The following is a 21,952-nucleotide window of genomic DNA, read 5'->3' as shown; positions in this document are numbered from 1 at the left end:
ACACAATTTAGAAATGATCACTGCACTTCTATGTTCATTGCAGCATTACTTACAACAGTCCAAAACTGGAAACAACTCAAGTGTACAAGAGAAAATGACTGGAAAAAGAAGTTATGGTACATACACATACAATAGAATACTACTTGGCTGTAAGAAAATAAGAAGTCATGCAATTTGCTGATACATGAATGGATCTGAGGGCATCATGATGAGTGAAATGAGTCAGAGGGAAAGGAACACACAGGATGATTTCACACAAATGCATGATATAAAGAAACATAATAGGGAAATAACTAATGCAAAAAAGGCAACAGAAACGAAGAGTAGGAGAATTGATTCTTAGTAGGAAGTATACTACTAGGGAGAGTGAATGAGGGCAGAAAGCTCAGTGAAGGGACCACTATGATAATGACAGAGGGAAGTGGTCACTTCTGAACAAGGACTGGATGCTGAAAGGAGGTAAAGTGATATGCATGATACCTTATCAGTAACGGTGGCTAAAAGGAGGGAAAATAAAGAAAAAGAAAAAGAGAAGAAACAAGTGCCTGCCATCAAGGCTGGAGAATGGGAGGGAAACTCTGGTGGAGTGCTACAGACACTGATGAAGTGATTTGTGTTGGAACATTGTATGTATGAAACTCAAACATGAATTACTTTGTAACTTTGTAATTCATGTGATTCAATAAAAAATAAATGGCTTAAAAACAAAAAGTTCTAAAAATGTTTAAAATATATTTACACATTCAGTTCACAAGTACTCTAACCATTTTAACTAAGGTATAGTCTCCTATAGCTTTTTATCACAGTTTATATTCAGTTTAACCTATTACACAATTCATAAGTACTTACTAAAATCTTCTATAAGTAGGACTCACAAATAAATCTTGGAAGAGAGCAACACCTGCAGCGATGCCTCTGGATTCCAAAATCGCCATCCAGTTAAAAATTTAACTCCAGCTCTATCACCCTATTTAAAATTTTAGAATTCCTGTGGTGTATGTCGCTGCGCTACATTTTATACTTTATGCCACTTATATACCAAGAGCAGCACACCATATTTGATAGTGTGTAAAGCAGAAGGCAACCAATCTTGATTCTATATGCATAAAAATTTTTTATACACATGACTCAACTGTAACAACATGTTAGTGATCAATTATACAATGGGCTTAATGGCTCCAAGGTGAGATACAACAATTTTTCACACACTTTCCTTTAAGGAAAACATTTTGGATTATTTTTGTGGATAACAAGCAATACGAAATAAATTATTTAGGATCTGTCTTTGGGGCAGACTTGGGTGGTGGCGATAAGGTGTAATGGTGGTGGGACTGGTGGGAATATTGAATGTAATAAATTACTATGAACTTTATAAAAATAAAATAAAAAGTAAATTAAAAAAATCTTCTACAGGTTCCATACTAATTCCAAACTCTAGACCTCTCTTCTCTTTTTGGGAGGTACTTCTGAAGTAATCAAGGGCTGCTCCTGGAGGATCATGTAGGGCTAGAGATGAAACCTGGCCTACTGCATACAAACCATGCACTATAGTCTGTAAACTATCTCCCTGGTCCTCTAAATCTTAAGATAACTCTGCCTATTAAAAAAATAATGAATCCAACTCATATTTCTCCTTTGGATCCCAGATTAAGTTGAGTCACATAAAAATACCTCTTAATGTCAGTCAATATGGTAGGCTATCATCAGTTTCATATGGATTTTCCTATGAAAATTCATATAGAGACTATGACAGTTTTTGGCCTTACATTAGCACTGTAGCATTGTCTGTAGCATTGTCGTCCCGTTTGTTGTTCATCGATTTGCTCGAGTGGCACTGGTAACGTCTCAATTATGAGACTTGTTGTTACTGTTTTTGGCATATCGAATACGCCACGGGTAGCTTGCCAGGCTCTGCCGTGTGGGCAGGATACTCTTGGTAGCTTGCCAGACTCTCCAAAAGGGACAGAGGAATCGAACCCAGGTTGGCCTCGTGCAAGGCAAATGCCCTACCCGCTGTGCTACTGCTCCAGCACAGCCTTACATTAATATTTTACAATTTGTATGTTTCTTATATTTTCGACTTATCTTCAAATTCTGTTTTATGCTTCTTCAGTAATTCATAAAAATGCTGACTCTAAATAAAGATAAACACTGAACTGTTAAGTGATAATAACTTGTAAAAAGGTGAACTCAAGTGAAAAGTGTACACAGAATAAAGACAAAAACAAAACAAATGCTGATTTCAAACTTGGATGTAAACCAGTTAAGTATTTGTTGATTTATACTTCTGATATGACTTAAAATAATTTAAATCGTGATCTCTCTTTTTCCTTGCTTTTGGACCACACCTGGCTATTATGCTCAGCAGTACTCCTGGCTCAGTCCTGTAGTACTGAGCTAAGTAGTACTGGGAATCAAACTCAGGGCTTCTTATGCGGCTAGAGTAATAGTACAACAGTTAGGGCCTTTGCCTTGCACACAGCTGATCCAAGTTTGATCTCCAACATCCCATATGATCTCCTGAGCACCATTAGGAGCTTAGGGGTTATTCTTTCATATGGACTCAGATGGGGACCTCCATATGGTCCCCCAAGCACTTGTATGGTTCACTTATGGGTTATTCTTGGCTCTTCACTCAGGAATAACTCCAGATGGTTCTTGGCGATGTTAGGGATTGAACCTGGCTTGGCCAGGCGCAAGACAAGTGCCCTTTTCCCTGTACTATTATTTCTCTGGCTCTCTTTCAAAAACTTTCTAAGATACACATCATAGTATAACTTTAGAAATATAACAATTCAAAAGAATAAAAAGTGACAATATGATCCATTAATAAAGTAGTAAGAATGGGGAACGAGATATCAATAATTGATAAAAATAATTAGGTAGGTCTCTATACACTGATATAAAGTGGTATGTGGTATCACATACAGAAGAGGTATAGAACAGTATGTAGAGTAAGAAACAATCAGTGAAAAGAAACGCTAAATTATAGTTACACAAATATATATATATGTACACACAGTGATAATTTAAGGGGAGAATGATACTGATAATGGGTGAGGGGAAGGAGACATATATTTCATTTTCTTTCCTTTACTGTTTGAATTCATAAACCACTTTTATTATGATGTCAAATAAGAGCCAACACTAAAATATGCTTAGAAGTAATGTTAAGTGATAAAAGCAGCATCAGGGCTAGAAGGATAGCAGTTGGTAAAGAACTTGCCTTGCAGGTGGCTAAATATGGTTTCTCAGTGTTGCATACTGTCACTGAGCACCACCAGGAGATGGGCACTCCTGTGTTAGCAGGTTAGAAAACAACCTCCCACCTACCCACTCGACCCTCCAAATCTCACCTTTAACGAAGGAAAGAAAGAACTTTCCCTAAATCAGTGCTTGTTGGAGGAAAAATTTCACCTCAAAACACGCAACAGTAGTGGGGCCGGAACGATAGCACAGCGGGTAGTACGTTTGCCTTGCACGCGGCCGACCCGGGTTCGATCCCCGGCATCCCATATGGTCCCCCAAGCATCGCCAGGAGTAATTCCTGAGTGCAAAGCCAAGAGTAACCCCTGAGCATCGCTGGGTGTGACCCAAAAAGCAAAAAAAAAAAAAAAAAAAAAGCAAAAAAAAAAAAACCCCACACAACAGTAAACTGTCTCCTTTGGTATGGATTCACAGCTTTTACCACTTACAGGATCTTGGTTATTTGTTATACTGAGAAGTTCATCTAAAGTGTCCATCTAGAATAGCAGTACCTCCTAGAAAACTATTCTCACTCTTGTTTTTGCATACTGATGCATATATATATATATGTGTGTGTGTGTGTGTACATATATATATATATATATATATATATATATATATATATATAACTTGAGGGACTGACTAGATAGTAGAGGGATTAAAGTGCTTGCTTTGCTCAAGGCTGACCCTGGTTTGATCCCAAGCACAGGATATGGTCCCCCGAGCATGCCAGAAGTTATCATTGGGCATTTCCTGGTTTGTCCCAAGCCCTGCTCCCTTCAAAACAAAAGTGAAAGAACGGATAAACAAGAAAACACTAACTAAATACAAATATAATCAAATTTAAGATAATTAGGGCTGGGGATACAATTCAGTGGTAGAGAGCATGCCTCTCAAGTGTGAGGTACTAGGTTCTAAATCCAGTGTCCTCTTCTGCCCCCAAACCCATAATTAGAAGGAAAGAATTCAAGAAATTTTGAGTCTAGTATACTATTCTTTTTGTTTCGTTTTTTGTTTGGTTTTGTTTTTTGGGTCACACCTGGCGATGCACAGGAGTTACTCCTGGCTCTGCACTCAGGAATTACTCCTGGTGGTACTCAGGGGACCATATGGGATAATGGGAATCGAACCCAGGTTGGCCGCATTCAAGGCAAACGCCCTACCTGCTGTGCTATTGCTCCAGCTCTGAGTCTAGAGTACTATTAATGAAATATTTTCAAAGAAAAAAAATTTGAAGAAACTGTGAAATTTTTCAGCTTGTTATCGGTAGTGATATTATTGGTAGTGTATATATACAATTTTATATGCACATATTTATATATATTTTGATCAAGATTATTTATCTTATACCTTACACCCCATCGATGTGGTGTGCTACTCTTACAAGAAACCAGTCTTCCCGTGCCCGCCAGCGGCAGCGGGACAGCTCGGAGCACCCCAGCCCCGCCAGGCAGGTCCAAGTCATTCGCCCACCACGCCTGAGCCCGCCCTCCCGTGTCCGACAGGTATATTGGCTCTTCCCCTTGGAGACCCTGTGCCACCCGGAAATGCGCCCCCTGCGTCCCATGCCCGCCCACGGCAGCGGGACAGCTCGGAGCACCCCAGCCCCGCCGGGCAGGTCCCAGTCATTCGCCCACCGCGCCTGAGCCCGCCCTCCTATGTCTGAACAGGTTAGGGGCGTGTCCTCTCGTTAGGGGGCGTGGCCTCGAAAGTGGGCGTGGCCTCTTTCCGGACACCAAAGGTCATTTTATATTTATCAAGGAATATGTACAACAGGAAGAAATCACACTCCTAAATGTATACGCACCTAATGAACGACCAGCTAAATACTTAAAAGAACTAACAGAATTTAAGGAGGACATAACAAGCACCACGATAGTAGTTGGAGATTTCAACACTGCCTTATCACCTCTGGATAGATCGACAAGAACAACACTCAGCAAGGAAACGATGGCCCTGAAGGAAGAAATGGAGGAGACAGGGCTAACAGACCTATACAGGGCTATACACCCCAAAAAGAAAGAATACACATTCTTTTCCAGCGCGCACAGAACGTTTTCCAAAATAGACCATGTTCTGGGCCACAAATTATACCTTAATAGAATTGGGAAGATAGAAATTGTATCAACTATCTTTTCAGACCATGATGCACTGAAGATGGACGTTAATCACACACAGATGCGGAGAACCAAATCAAACACTTGGAAATTAAACAACTCACTATTGAACAACGAGTGGGTCACGAAGGAAATCAAGGAAGAAATCAAGAGATACCTCGAAACAAAAGAGAATGAAGACACAAGCTACCAGAACCTATGGGACGCAGCTAAAGCTGTGTTAAGGGGAAAATTTATAGCTCTGCAAGCCTTCCTCAGAAAGGAAGAAAGGGCCTATACAGATAGCTTGACTTCGCAGTTCAAGATCTTAGAAGAGGACCAGCAAAAGGAACCCAAACCAGATCGAAGGAAAGAAATAATAAAACTTAGATCAGAAATTAACGATATGGAAGCCCGAAAAACAATCCGTAAGATCAATGAAACAAAGAGCTGACTCTTCGAGAAAATAAATAAGATTGATAAACCGCTAACAAGACTCACAAAGAAAGAAAGAGAGAAAACCCTAATAAACCGAATGAGAAATGAAAAGGGGGACATCACAACAGAAACCAAGGAGATTCAAAGGATCATCAGAGACTACTTTGAAAGTCTGTATGCCACGAAACAAGAGAACCTAAAAGAAATGGATGAATTCCTTGACTCCTACAATCTCCCAAGACTGAGCCAAGAAGACGTGAAATACCTGAATAGGCCCATAAATATCAAGGAAATCGAAACTGTAATAAAAAGTCTCCCCAAAAACAAAAGCCCAGGTCCAGACGGATTCACTGGCGAATTCTTCCAAACATTTAAAGAAGACTTGTTGCCAGTTCTCCTCAAGATTTTCCAGGAAATCGAAAAGACAGGAACCCTTCCGAACAGTTTCTATGAAGCACATATCTCCCTAATACCAAAAGCAAACAAAGACACCACTAACAAAGAAAACTATAGACCAATATCCTTGATGAACACCGATGCGAAGATCCTCAACAAAATACTAGCAAATAGAATCCAACAACTCATCAAAAAGATCATACACCATGACCAAGTGGGATTCATCCCGGGGATGCAAGGATGGTTTAACATTCGGAAAGCAATCAACATAATCCATCACATCAACAAAAGTAAAGATAAAAACCATATGATCATATCAATAGATGCAGAGAAAGCATTTGACAAGATCCAACACCCATTCATGATAAAAACTCTCACCAAAATGGGTTTTGGAGGAACTTTTCTGAAGATAGTCAAAGCCATCTACCATGAACCTATGGCAAGCATTATCATCAATGGAGAAAAACTAAGGGCTTTTCCTCTAAGATCAGGTACAAGACAAGGATGCCCACTCTCACCACTTCTCTTTAATATAGTACTGGAAGTATTAGCAATAGCCATCAGGCAAGAAAAAGATATTAAGGGGATTCAGATTGGAAAGGAAGAAATCAAGCTCTCACTATTCGCAGACGATATGATACTATACCTAGAGAAGCCTAAAAGCTCTAGTAAGAAACTCTTAGAAACAATTGACCTATACAGTAAAGTCGCAGGCTATAAAATCAATACCCAAAAATCCATGGCCTTCCTATATGCAAACAATGAGACAGAGGAAAGGGACATGAAAAAAGCAATCCCGTTCACAATTGTGCCCCAGAAAATCAAATACCTTGGAATCAGCTTAACTAAAGAAGTAAAGGACCTCTACAAAGAAAACTATAAAACGCTACTCCATGAAATAAAAGAGGACATGAAGAAATGGAAACATATCCCCTGCTCATGGATAGGGAGAATCAACATTGTCAAAATGGCAATACTCCCCAAAGCATTATACAGATTTAACGCGATCCCTATAGGGATACCCATGGCATTCTTCAAAGAAACGGAGCAAGCAATCCTGAAATTTATATGAAACAATAAATGCCCACGGATAGCTAAAACAATTCTTGGGAAAAAGATGATGGGAAGCATCACCCTCCCCAACCTTAAACTCTACTACAAAGCGGTAACAATTAAAACAGCATGGTACTGGAACAAAAGCAGAACTGCAGACCAATGGAACAGGGTGGAATATCCCCACACACAACCTCAAATGTGTGATCATCTAATCTTTGATAAAGGTGCAAGAGATGTGAGCAAGGAAAGTCTCTTTAACAAATGGTGCTGGCACAACTGGACAACCACATGCAAAAAAATGGGCTTAGAACTCGACCTGACACCATGCACAAAAGTCAGATCAAAATGGATTAAAGACCTCAACATCAGACCACAAAACATAAGGTACATTGAAGACAAGGTAGGCAAAACCCTCTACGATATTGAAGATAAAGGTATCTTCAAAGATGACACGGAACTAAGCAATCTAGTAGAAACAGAGATCAACAAATGGGACTACATTAAACTAAAAAGCTTCTGCACCGCAAAAGATACAGTGACCAGAATACAAAGACTATCTACAGAATGTGAAAGGATATTTACACAATACCCATCAGATAATGGGTTGATATCAATGGTATATAAAGCACTGGTTGAACTCTACAAGAAGAAAACATCCAACCCCATCAAAAAATGGGGAGAAGAAATGAACAGAAACTTTACCAAGGAAGAGATACGAATGGCCAAAAGGCACATGAAAAAGTGCTCTACATCATTAATCATCAGAGAGAAGCAGATCAAAACAACCATGAGATACCACCTCACACCACAGAGGCTACCACATATCCAAAAGAACAAAAGCAACTGCTGTTGGAGAGGATGTGGGGAGAAAGGGACCCTTCTACACTGCTGGTGGGAATGTCGGCTAGTTCAGCCCTTTTGGAAAACAATATGGACGATTCTCAAAAAATTAGAAATTGAGCTCCCATTTGACCCAGCAATACCACTGCTGGGAATATATCCCAGAAAAGCCAAAAAGTATAGTCGAAATGACATCTGCACTTATATGTTCATCGCAGCACTGTTTACAATAGCCAGAATCTGGAAAAAATCCGAGTGCCCTAGAACAGATGACTGGTTGAAGAAACTCTAGTACATCTATCCAATGGAATACCATGCAGCTGTTAGAAAGAATGAGGTCATGAAGTTTGCATATAAGTGGATCAGCATGGAAAGTATTATGCTAAGTGAAATGAGTCAGAGAGAGACAGACATAGAAAGATTGCACTCATCTGTGGAATATAGAATAATAGACTATAAGACTAACACCCAAGAATAGTAGAAATAAGTACCAGGAGGTTGTCATCATGGCTCGGAGGCTGGTCTCTCATTCTGGGCAACTCAGAGAAGGGAACACCAAGTAAAATGTGGTTGGAGGTCATGTGGGGGAAAGATGATGCGGGCTGAATATAGACTAGAGACTGAACACAATGGCCACTCAACACCTTTATTGCAAACCACAACACCTAATCAGAGAGAGAGAACAAAAGGGAATACCCTGCCATAGTGGCAGTGTGGGGTGGGGGGAGGCGGGACTGGGGAGGGGGGGAGGGATGTTGGGTTTACTGGTGGTGGAGAATGGGCACTGGTGAAGGGATGGGTGATCAAACTTTGTAAGGGAGAAACATGAGCACAAAAATGTATAAATCTGTAACTGTACCCTCAGTCTGACTGACTAATTAAAAATAAACTATTAATTAAAAAAAAAAAGAAACCAGTGTTTTGAGGACATACTCCTGATGGTGCTTGGGAAATCATCAGTGCTAGTGAGTGGTTCCATATGAAGCATATACCATCTGTCTGGCCCTAGAACTATTATTATGTGTATTACGTGATAAGAAAAAAAATGGATAAATATACTGTTAGTGGGAACCAGTTCATTTGCTTATAGGAAAGGAAATACAAAATAGAATATTCTTGTGATGTTGGATGTGAATTAGTTATTAGTGTGAAATCATGATTTACAAATACAAAAACAATGTACATGCATTTCCCAGCTCTACCTACTGAACAGATCTAGAAGGAATGGCATTCCTGGTACACAGCAAATTTACTACCCAGTTTCTAATATCTAAGTTCTACTTTCCACTAAAATGAATTATGATTAGAGAAATTCCAGACCTAAGATTGGTACTGGGTAAGCCTAAACAACACCTCATGTCAGAAAACAAGAAATGGTCAATGAATAATCAGCAATCTCAAAAGGATACTTGACTGTTTCAAAAGCTCCCAGTTGTCCAAATCTGGGACAACTGATCTTCAAAACCAAACCAATTTCCACACATCCCAAATACTGGAAAAAATAAACTGACAAGACATTGAATTTTAGAAAACTCATTTAGTCCACTCAGAAATACACACACAAAAATTGGGAAGAGACATCTGTTTTTAGATAATATTCTATTAAACCAAAAATTACTAATTACTGAGAAAAGAAAGTTCTTTAATATGGAGTAATGTAGTAAACAACATCTTAACCAAACTGAATCATGATTTGACAACTGGCACTGTCTTCTGAGATGCAATAAATGCACACCTACGGAGTGTTCTCAGAAAAGTTTGATTTGCTTTTAATCATGAGGAACTAATTATTTAAATCTAAATTGTAGGTTACTCTAAAGATCAAATCAACCAAGATTCTTAAGAAAAAGATTTTTTTTCATGAAAGATTTTAAGTGAGCAAAATGGTAAAGGCCAGGAAACTAATTTTCAAATAGTTTACTAAACATACTGTGCATAAAGGAAAAGAGCAAATGTGTCTAATAACTTGTGATTCCAGAAGAATGTGTGTATGTGAGCATGTATATTTAAAGTGCTGTTCAACTTCCCTGCAGGTTCTTTGCCTTTTCCTCCCCTTAGCTGGGAACTGAGAGACTCACACATGCATCACAAATTTGTCTTCCCTGAACCACGTTCCTAGCCTAAACTTTTCAGCAGGTTTGAAATTTTTCAAAATGAAATGTTAAGAAGAAAGAAATATATCCAAAAAATCAAGCCATACAGAACATATTCAATAAATTAGAACACAATAAAATAATAGAAATTAAAAAAAAGTTCTTACCATACCATACACATTCCTACCACAAATCAAGATATTATTATAAGTCAAAAAAAGTAAAGTACCAGGGCTGGAGAAATAGCAAGGGGTAAGGTGCTAGCTTCGCATGTAGCTAACCATGATTTGATCTCTGGCACTGCATATGGCCCAATGAGCACCACCAGGAGTGGCCCCCAAACAAAAAACAAAGCGAAAAAACAGAGTACAAAACTGTGTATAGTATACTTCTATTTATATAAGGAATTGAGAAAAGTGCTGGGCAGGCATGCAGTCTGGGAGACTGCATTAGTGGGCATCACACATGCAAGGCATATGTTTCACTCCTTTGAGTTATCTCTCTTCTTCTGGAAGTGGGTTTATTTAAAAAAAATTTTTTTGCAGTGCCTTTTTGCAGTGCAACCCAGGGTCTCATGTAAAGCACACGTGTTACCACTGAACATTTTTTCCTAGCCCGGGAAAAAAGTAATATATTGATTTCATATGCAAATGAAACAAAATAACACCTGAAAGGATAAATTAGGACATATAACAGTGGCTGTTTGATGGGGATATGTAGAAACCATATAGGATGAATGCCATATAGAGGTGACAGGTTTTTATCTGTGCATGTTTAAAATTCATTTTGAATCCAAGAACAAAACCCCATATACATTAAGGTCAGTTAATCTTTGACAAAGGAGCTGAGGGGCTGAAATAGAGTAAGGACAGCTTCTTCAATAAATGGCTTGGGAAACGAGTAAAAAATTAAAACTGGATCTGTATCTCACACCTCACACCTTACATAAAAGTCAATTCAGGATCTGGAGAGAGTAGGGTGTAGGGTATGTGAGTAGGGTGCTTACCTTGTAAATGGTTGACCTAAGTTTTTAAAACCTGGTGTCCCATATGGTCCACTAAGTACCACCAGGAGTAGTTCCTGAGTGCAGAGCCAGGAGTAACCCCTGAACATTCCTAGGAGTAGTGGCTCAAAAGCCATGAAAAAAAATAAAAAACAACCCTAAAAACAATTCAAAAGTCATCAAAGACCTTGGGATAAAATGAGCATCTTTAAAGTACAGTGAGGGGGGGCTGAAGCGATAGCACAGCGGGTAGGGCGTTTGCCTTGCACGCGGCCGACCCGGGTTCGATTCCCAGCATCCCATATGGTCCCCTGAGCACCGCCAGAGAGTGATTCCTGAGTGCAGAGCCAGGAGTAACCCTTGTGCACCGCCAGGTGTGACCCAAAAAGCAAAAAAACAAAACAAAACAAAAAGTACAGTGAGGAAAATATAGGTAGAATGCTCCAATACTTGGACTTCAAAGGTGTCATCAATGATATAATGTTACAGGCAAAGACAACAGAATCAGAAATAGACATATGGGACATCAAATAAAAGAATTTCTGCATGGCAAAAGAAACATGAGCTAAAACTAAGACAGCTAACTGAATGGGAGAAAATATTCACATTCAACACATCAGATCGATATCCAGAATATAACATACAAAGGTCAACAACAACAACAAAAAACCCCACAAAAACTCTCAAAAAATGGAGAGAGGAAACGAACAGGAACTCCTCTGAGGACTCCAATGGCCACATGAAAAAATGCACACCATCACTTATTATTAGGGAAATCCAAACTAACATGACAATGAGATATCATCTCATACCAGTGAGAATGACACGTGTCAAAAATACTGAGAAAAATTTGTGTTAGCAGGATTGTGGTTAAAAAGGAACTCTCATCAACTTCTGGTGGGAATGCTGTTTGTTTTTGGGGGGAAGCCACCTGGCAGTGCTCAGGGTTTACTCCCAGCTCTGTGCTAAGGGATCACTACTGGAGGGGCTGAAGGGACCTTAGGGGACTCCAGGGATTGAACGTGGGTCAACTGTGTACAGGGCAAACTTCTTACCTACTGTACTGTCTGGCCCCATATTTTGCTCTGATCTAGATTTTCTTTTTTTTTTTTTGGTCACACCTGACGGTACTCAGGGCTTACTACTGGTTCTGCGCTCAGGGATCACTACTGGGGACTTTGGGAGGCTATATGGGGTGCTGTGAATCAAACCTGGCTTGGCTGTGTGCAAGGCAAGTGCCCTACCTGCTATACTACGTCTTTAGAATATTTCAACCCTGTTTCAAATAGTATAGAGATTTCTCACTCTATAGGCTGCTATAAGACCCAATAATTCCACTTCTTAGTATATATTCTAGGACACTAAAACATTTATTTGAAAGGATATATGTATACCATTATTCATCACAGCACTTAGAATAATAGCTAAGATCAAGAACCAACCAATAGCAGACATGAAGTGGATCATGCATAAGTGGTATATATACACAAGGAATAATGAAATATTGAAGTTTGCTAGAACATTAATTGAACTGGAAGATACCATGTTAAACGCAATAAGCCAGAAAGAGTAGGACAAACAGGATGATCTTACTTATATGTGGTGGAGATCATCCTTAAACCCAGAGTATAGGGAGGAGATGGACAGAGAAAGAAAGAAATTGAAGGGTTGAAAGCAACAGGAAGCAGGGATTAAAGAGACTCAGGTAAATAGGTGGTGCAGAGGAGTGTTATAGATATGAATCCAAAACAGAGTGATGACACTAAAATCATGACATTCAAAGTTTGAAATTTAAGATTTTAGGGGACATTCATGCATGTTTAATTATTGAAGGAGGGAACAGAGGCACAATTAAAGTTCTAGACAAAGCACTAAAGGACAGAAATGGGGACACATAGAAGGTAAAATACAAGAGGTACTGGGGAAAAGATATAAAAATGACATGAAAATAATTTCTTCCTGAAGCTGGGCCTGTAAGGAAGCAATGCTAAACAGCTTAGAGCTCAGTACACATTAGATACCTTTGTAAAAAGTGACTCCACCATATTTTAAAAAGTATGTCACCCAGAACTGAGGTTACCAGGGCAGGGGCAGGGAATAGACAAGAAAGGTCTTTTGGACAGTGGTGAAGGGATATTGGCACTTTGGTGGTAGGTGTACCGTTGTAACATTTATCCTTAAAATACAAACATTTAGTTTTGTAAATCAATGTCACCTCACTGAAAAAACAGAATTTAGACACCTTCCCACCCCAGATAACTGTATTTTACCACACTAAGGCTTAAGTGCAAACAATCTTGTGCTGAATATTTTCTCACCTGGATTAGGTCCTTCTAAAATTTCTTTTAACACCATCCATGGTTCTTCCAACATGGGAATTACAGTTGGTCTGTATACTGTAAGTCCTGCTCAGGAGGAATATAATGAAATAAAAATGTATAAAATTTATCTGACATCTATCTATACGTGAGGAAAAATAGAAAATATTTTTTGTAGGAAAAAAAAAGGAAAGCATGAACATCTAATCAGCGAATTAGGTTATTATCCTTTCCAGAATCAGGATAAAAAATTCTTGCTCCACTGTACCTCAATAAAAATGGGAGAAAATGGTTATGTGGAGAACCAGAGGGAATTATGGAAGAAGGGAATGGGCAAGGCACAGAACTATTTTTTTGGAGGGGAGGGAGCACCATATTAATGTAATGCTCAGGGCTAACTCCTAGTTCTGTGCTCAAAAATCACTTCTGGCAGTGTTTGGGAGAGCACATGAGATGCCAGGAATTGAACCCAGGTCGGCAACGTGCAAGGCAAGTGTTCTACCCACTGTACTGGCATAGGATTAGGAAATCTGCTCATCTTTTTTTGTTTTGTTTTGTTTTGTTTGGCCACAACCAGCAGTGCTCAGGCTTACTTCTGGCTCTGAAATCACAGATCACTCCCGGTGGGACTCAGGGACCAAACTGATGTTAACTACATGGAAGGCAAATGCAAGTACAAATTCCCTTGTACTCTCTGGCCCCGCATCAGTTTTTAATGAGCTTTAGAAACCTTTCAGTTAGGAAAATGAAATAGGACATTGTTATCTCTGTGCCCAATGGGAAACACACAGCATTTTTAGGCCCACATTTTTTTTTTTTTCTGGTACCAAGGAGATAGAACCAAAGTCTCTCATAAGCAAGATTCGTGTGCTTTTACCATGAAGACACACCCCAACCCTAGACCAAATCCCCTTTTTGGGGGGCAGAAGGTGGGCTCTCAAGTGGTGCTCCAGAGGGGGGCCACACCAGGGATTTTTTGCCAACCAGGTTGGTGGTTTAATACTGGGTATTACCCAGGTCACCTAGTGGTATCAGAGATTTCCAGTGCCACATATAGCAAGTGGCTCTAGCAATGTCAGGGCCTCTATATTTGTACCCAGTGATGTAGAGCTGGGGATGGAACCAAGGCAAATGGTATTGAAGGTGCACAAAGCCCCTACATTATCTCTCAGCCTCTGATCCACTTTTGACAACTGTAAGCTAGTCTTGTGGGTACACTAGAACAAGGCAGAAAGATGCTTACCCAGAGAAACCATGTTCCAATAGTTCTGTAATGTTACAGTCTTGTATAATTCTTTCTGTATGGGGCGCATTAACTCCCAGTCCTCTTGGGTGATATCCACAGCCACATCTTTGAATGTCATTGATTCCTAAATATAAAATATAAGGAAATAGTTATAACATTAGCTGTACATGTGTAAGAGTAATCACAGAACCTTATGCCTTATTAGGACTCTAATGATTGCCTAGTCAAAACCTTCAGCAATATATGGATGGGCATAAATGAATGACACTAAAGTGAAGTTAGAAATAAAGTAGAGGGCCTGTATATGTCCCTGTTCAATCCCTGGCACCCCAGGAAAAAGAATTGATCATTTTCAGTTGCCTCTAGTGCACATACTGGTGGCTTCATTTAAAGAACAATTGGTGACAGAATTGAATGGTTTGGCTTTTGAAGCTTTCCTTAAGAATTCAGAGTGCTTGACGGACAAAGTGACAGTGCAGGGGGTAGAGGCACTTGCTTTGTTCCTGATCAACTGGGTTTAGAAATTATGCACATAAAACTATTTTAAAATATTTTAAAAAATTTTTTAAAATACATATTTTTATTTTTTAAGAAAAGGTTGGCAAACTCTCCAAGACAATGAAGCTAAAGGTATCTTCAAAGATGACATGCCACTGACCAAGAAAGTGGAAACAGATAAACAAATGGGACTATCTTAAACTAAGAAGCTTCTGTACCTCAAAAGAAACAGTGACAAGAATACAAAGACAGTCTACAGAATAGGAAAGGATATTCACCCAATACCCATCTGATACGGGGTTGGTATCAAGGATATACAAGGCACAGTTTGAACTCTACAGGAAGAAAACATCCAATCTCATCAGAAAATGGGGTGATGAAATGAACAGAAACTTTCTCAAAGAAGAAATCTGAATGGCTAACAGGCACATGAGAAAATGCTCTACATCACTAATCATCTGGAAGATGCAGATTAAAATAATAATAAGATATCATCTCACACCACAAAGACTGGCTCACATTCAAAAGAACAAAAGCAACCGGTGCTGGTGTGGATGTGGGGAGGAGACTCTCCTCCACTGCTAGTGGGAATGCCAACTGGTTCAGCCCTTTGGACAGTATGGACATTCCTCAAAAAATTAGAAATTGAGCTCTCATTTGACCCAGCAATACCAATTCTGGGAATATACCCTGGAGATGCAAAAAAGTATAATAGAAATGACATCTGCACTCATATGTTTATTGCAGCACTGTTAGAAAAGATAAGGCAAAAAAAAAAAGAAAAGATAAGGTCATGAAATTTGCATATAAGTGGATTAATATTGAGAGTATCATGCTAAGTGAAATGAGTCAGAAAGAGAGGGACAGAAATAGGGAGACTGCACTCATTTGTGGAATATAAAGTAACAAAATGGGAGACTAACACCCAAGGATAGTAGATATAAAGACCAGAAGGATTGCTCCACGTCTTGGAAGCTGGCCTCCCATGATGGGGGAAAAGGCAGCCCAGATAGAGAAGGGATAACCAAGTAAAGGATGCTTGGAAGACCCACTTGGATGGGAGATGTGTGCTGAAAGAAGACTATAGACTGAACATGAAAGCCACTTAACACCTGCATTGCAGACCAAAAGACCTTAAAGGAGAGAGAGTAAAAGGGAATGCCCTGCCACAGAGGCAGGGGAGGGGGATGCGGTGGAGGTGGTGGGAAGGATACTACAAACATTGTTGGTGGAGAATGACTGGTGGAGGGATGGGTACTCGATCACTGTATGACTGAAATGCAAGCACGAAAGTGTATAAGTCTGTAAATGTATCACGGTGATTCATTAAAAAATAAAAAAAATTTTAAAAATATTTTAGATGTTTTAAAATTTAAAAATATTTTAGGTATTATTTTAAAATAAAATATGTGATATTTTAAAATAATAATAATATCTGGTACCCATATAATTCAGAGGAACCCTGGTGTGCGGGACCCAGGGCTGAGATCTCCAACCAAGCCTGCTCGGATCAGGACTGTACCTCTTTCACCCAGATCCCCCATTTTCCAGTAGCTAGGCAGTCACACCCACAAACTGCCCCTGGAGTTGAGTAATCCCATCAACGGCCAACATCCAGAGACCAAGCTCCCAAAAGCGCATGGGCGCATGATATCTTATAGCCTAATTCTCCCTCTCGGAGAACCTGGCAAGCTACCAAGAGTTTACTGCCTGCACTGGAGAGCCTGGGAAGCTCCCTGTGGTGTATTCATATGCCAAAAACAGTAACAATGATGGGTCTCATTCCCTTGACCCTGAAGAGCCTGTAATGCAGCACTGTTGGGAAGGATGAGTAAAGAGAGGCTGCTAAAATCTCAGGGCTAGGATGAATGGAGATGTTACTGGACCTGCTCGAGCAAGTCGACGCTCAATGGGATGACAGTGATACAGTGATACAGTGATACCCATATAATTCCCCAAGCCCTGGAGTAAGTCCTGAACACCAGTGGGTGTGACTCAAATCCCCCACCAAATTTTGGTGTTCTTGATAATAATGTAATCCTGAAAGACATCAACATATAAACAGACACTCATATAAAAGACACTCATATAAACCAATGCTACCCCAAAAAAAGGGGAAGGGGAGAAAGATGTCAACTGACTGTGCTATATCTGAAACTTTAACACACTGATGCTGACACTGCAGTTTGTGTTATTTTAGCCATATCCAAGTGTGAGCCACAAATGGTATGCATCAACATGTGAAGATATTTGGGGTGTGAGGGGGCGGGGTGGAGCTATACTGGGATACTTGGTGGTGGAATATGAGCACTGGTGAAGGGATGGGTATTCGAGCATTGTATAACTGAGATTTAAACCTGAAAACTTTGTAACTTTCCACAATAAAAAATTAAAATAAAATAAAATAAAATAGCAGCATGGTTGGTAGGTTGTCAAAACAGCACAAATAGGAACTTTCCAATAAAACAGACTAACCCACAAAAAAAAAAAACAAAAAAAAAATGTGAAGATAGTTTTTGTGCTCTACACAACAGACTCCTTCCTTCCTTTTAAAGGAATGAATGACCACATGAACTGCTATACTTTTAAATAAAGTTCATAATCTGGTAAGCTTAGTGTCCCTCTTTGCTCTTTCTTTTGTGAAAAAAAATTATCAATTACATATTTTTCAAATAAACTATATATTGGGGTTTGAACTCACATTCAGTTCTATAATTTAAAAAAACCGACAGCTTTACAACATTTATATATTATTTTATGTCCTATAGAATAAAATGCCAATGTTTTAAAAAAATGCACTTCCACATCATTATTCTTTTGAGGGGGAGTGTCACACCCAGCAATGCTCAGAGGTTACTCCTGGCTCTGCATTCAGGAATTACTCCTGGAGGGGCTTGGGGGATCATATGGGATGCCAGGGATTGAATCCGGGTTGGCTGCATGCAAGGCAAAAGCCCTACCCTCTGTACTATTGCTATGGCCCCCTAAAATGCCAAACTTACACATGCTTTGTCTTATATCTATTTTGAGGGGATGGTAATGGTACTGTAAATAGCATCTTTTATCACTTACATATACAAAATGTAACCTATATATGTAATATCATGATACAGTAAAAATATATAATACAAAGTAATTTTTGTATGCATTTTTCTGTTACTTAAAAGTGACCATGTTACTCAAATTTCCTATTATTTCTTAAAAAAATTTACCTTTGATTTTATTAGCTTTTAAAAAATACTCATTATAAATGGTTATTTTACTCTGGTGACTAATTTCAGGGCATCTATTAAGTTTTTACATTGAATACTTTTCTTAAGGTGGTCTCATTTGAAATTCCTTAAAAAACACTCATGGGAATAGTAACATCACAGAATGCATGGCTTTTTAAAATAAAAGAATGTTAACAACAACTGTTTACTAATTATTTACTATACATGTCTCATAATATTTAATCTTTATAATCTAAGAAGTAATTTCTATTTATTAGCATTGAATAGTTCAGGATTCATATTGACAAAGTACGTGTTCCAAATCATAGATTCAATAGCAGAACTAGACAACCAGGAACCAAAACCTAATCTGTCTGGTTGTTGAAGTAAATCCCTTAATCTTTATATACCTTGCCTTAAATCAAAGAATAAGGAAAGGCATAGCCAGAAAAGGCAATGAGAGCCCCTTTCATATACAGTTAATTTCCCTATCCTAACTGGTCAAAGTAACAGGTAAAGAAACTATGGCTAGGCACCCTGATAAGACTTTTGAAGGCACAGACGCTATAGAGCCAGGATAGAATAAATCCTCATATATTAAATAAGCATTTTATTAATTTTTCTGTCAATAAGAGATGTAACTGTGCTTTTAAAAAAATCTAAATCTGGCCTTCTCCAGAAAAAAAAGTCAACCAGTTTATTTATGACTGTTTCAAAGTTCAACTGCTGAACATGTTCACTTAAACATTCTGATTTGTATTAATATTAACCAGGCATTTTTAAAATCACAGAAGAAACTAAAACTCACTTTGGTCATGTCATTTAGCCAACCAGTTTGGCACGTAAGTCTTCTTTTAGTATCTTCCTCTGTTGTCTCTTGAGAAAGAAGAGAGTTTTGAGGAGGAGCTAGAATGAGAGAGAGAGAGAGACAGGGGGGGGGGGAGAGAGGGAGGGAGGGAGGGAGAGACCTTTACAGAGATTAGTCCTATTTAAATAGCTTAGGAAATGCTCAACCAAAAAGATGCTTATACTTTCTTTAAGAATCAGATAAGGACTAGTGACTTGCACAGGCTTAAAAAATAATTCTGTGTGAGGAATCAAATATATGGTTAAACCTAACAACTTTAATCATCAAATCCTTATGTGATATAAATTTTGTGATTTGTCCTTTTAGTTAAGAAGATATTCTTGGGCTGAGAGACAGTATATAAGTTACTGCTGGATTTGATTTTTGGTATCACATGGTCCCCTGATCACCACCTGGTGAAACTCTGGAGTAGCTTTTAGCATTGCCCATGTGGCCCCAGATATCCCTGGCACTGCATCCTCTTGCCCTTGGGCTGAACTACTGGCCTATTTGGCCAAGAATTAATTGTAGGGACCCCAGACCTCCTGAACACTGCTTGGGAAGTTATCATATCCCTTCTTCTTCTTCCTGCCCCCTCAAGTAAGGGAAAGAAAATATTCTCTGGATCCTTTTCTACTTTTCAGGAAATACATTATTAAAAAATTTGAATTCACAAATTATTGTCACAATGGTTCAAAATACTGCAGGTTCACTTTCTGAGGTTTCAACCAGGTAATCTGGTTGTGCTGACCTCTATGACACTAGATAGCATGTGCTTGATCTCAAACAATTGAAAGGGAAATACTATACAGGATAGGGCTCCTAAACTATGTGATGGCTCACCAAATGACCACCATTCTCTTGAATTTCTTTAAAGGGCTGCTCCCCTTTTGGCCCCAGGGGTCCTCCTGTATTCCCTATAATTCTCACCTTCCTCTTCTAGGATCTGAGTCAAATCCTCCACCAGAGTTATAACTTCCTCGCTGCTCCCTGGGTACTGGGACTTCACCCAAGTCCTAACCTCCCCAGGTAGGATGGTCAGGAATTGCTCCAGTAATAGCATTTCCAGGATCTGTTCCTTTGAGTGAATCTCAGGTCTTAGCCACTTAAGGCAGAGCTCTCGGAGTTGATTCAATGCCTTTCGAGGACCAGCCAGATTTGGGTACAGAAAATTCCTAAAATTCTGTCGACAGGTCTCAGTATCACGCAAGAGTCTTGAAGCCAGGATTTCCCTCTCAATATTGTGGAGTCCAGTCTGAGCTTTGTCTGACTTCCACATCAAAAACTGGGAACGTGAAGAATTGGTCATCCTCTTGCTTGGTGCTAACATTTTGTAAGAAAGAAAGTCAATCTGGTAATATTTCCCCAGCAGTTAGCCAAGTATGAAAAATTTCATGTTAGAGTCACAAAGACATTATTTCAAGATTTGCTGCACTCAGAGGAGGAACAGATTCACGGCAGTTAGAGCTTTAATTATGAATTCTGAGGCCAAAAGATAAAGATGGCGAGGAGTCCCTGAAACACAAGAACGAGCCATAAGGTCAACAATTCCTGCTGCTCTCTGCTGTACTTTACACATAAATACAGATTTTAAAACGGTGTCTTTCACCTGGATCTACAGACTAGTAAGGGAATGCATTTTAGGGATAGTGGGATTATTTGGATTGTCATAAAAAAAGGCGGAAAGATGGTAAGGCTTAAATCATTAGTAAAATGACAGGTCAAACTTCTAATCCATCTAAACAGAAAGATATCAAGCTTGTTAAATGTTTGTGAACATAAGGAAATATTTTATAGTAATTGAATTTAGAAAAAATGTTAATAACTGAATTGTCTCTCAACCACAGAGCAAATTTAGTACAGAATTTCCTAATGAAAGTGCTCCAGGCTCCCAAGGGAGGCGCGGGGGTGTGGGGGGCAGGGGGAAGGGGGGAGAAGGGCGCGCAATTCCCGCATCGCGTTTCAACGCCAGCCTGTTCTGTCCAGCTTCTCACAGGCCCACGGGTCAGCAGGCCGCGGGCTGTGGGGTCTGGTCCTTTCCAGGCGTCCACAGGAGCCGGTTTCTCGTGAGGCACGCTCGCCCGTACTCTGGGGCCGACCTCACAGGCCTCAGCGCGGGCTCGCGCCGCGACGTGGTCCTATCACCCGCGCCCGCGGCGGCGCTCGACTCCCCGCCGCGCCCGCGCCCCGACACCGTTACCTGTCTCTGCAGAGGCGGCCGAGCAGAGGCCCGAGAGCCCCGGGCCGCAATGGCGGCGAGGCAGAGGCGCCTGCGTGACGGGGCTGTCCCGCGCTGCAGCGGCGCCTGTGACGCCGCCGCCTCCTTTACCTGACGGCTAACGCCCCGGGGCGTTTCTCTGCTAGGGCCGCACGCCAGCTGCGTCCAGAGAGCCCGGCCGCCGAGAACCACCTCACCTCAGCTTCGCCGCGACCTCGCCTCGGCGCTACTGCGCATGTGCGCAGGGCTGAAAGCTGCGCGTCGGCCGAGCCAATAAGAAGCGCAAACCCGACCCTCCCTCCCCTGCCTCCCCTGCCTCCCCTGCCTTGCTCCAAGGACCTGTCTCCGTGGCAACCACCTTCACCCATCACTGTGACTTGCTTGTGAAACCCAGGGTTCTGCCACTAGCTTTAAAATTTCCCTGGGGAGAGGCAGATAGACCGCT

General features: G+C 40.2%; 1 protein-coding gene across 5 annotated transcripts in view; it reads right to left on the bottom strand.

Annotated features, from left to right (window-relative positions):
• Positions 1-21,737, bottom strand: part of ZNF287 (zinc finger protein 287) — a 40,745-nt gene extending 19,008 nt beyond the window's left edge. For 3 of the 5 annotated variants that reach the window (XR_008630197.1, XM_055138308.1, XM_055138311.1), the window contains exons 1-5: positions 21,490-21,726; positions 20,220-20,804; positions 19,251-19,348; positions 14,730-14,856; positions 13,487-13,573 (exon numbers count right to left, since the gene is read on the bottom strand). Coding sequence is in view for 4 of the 5 variants with exons in the window: in XM_055138308.1 (XP_054994283.1) it covers positions 13,487-13,573; positions 14,730-14,856; positions 19,251-19,348; positions 20,220-20,619 (712 nt within the window). In the remaining variant the exon portion in view is untranslated. Of the gene's footprint in view, positions 1-13,486; positions 13,574-14,729; positions 14,857-19,250; positions 19,349-20,219; positions 20,805-21,489 lie in introns of all 5 variants that reach the window. The other 2 variants (XM_055138309.1, XM_055138310.1) reach the window with 2 other exon arrangements.
• Positions 21,738-21,952: the final 215 nt, after the last annotated feature.

The sequence above is a fragment of the Sorex araneus genome, chromosome 5, assembly GCF_027595985.1.
Source record: "Sorex araneus isolate mSorAra2 chromosome 5, mSorAra2.pri, whole genome shotgun sequence".
Taxonomy (NCBI): Eukaryota; Metazoa; Chordata; class Mammalia; order Eulipotyphla; family Soricidae; genus Sorex; species Sorex araneus.
This window is presented reverse-complemented; position numbering and strand designations above follow the sequence as displayed.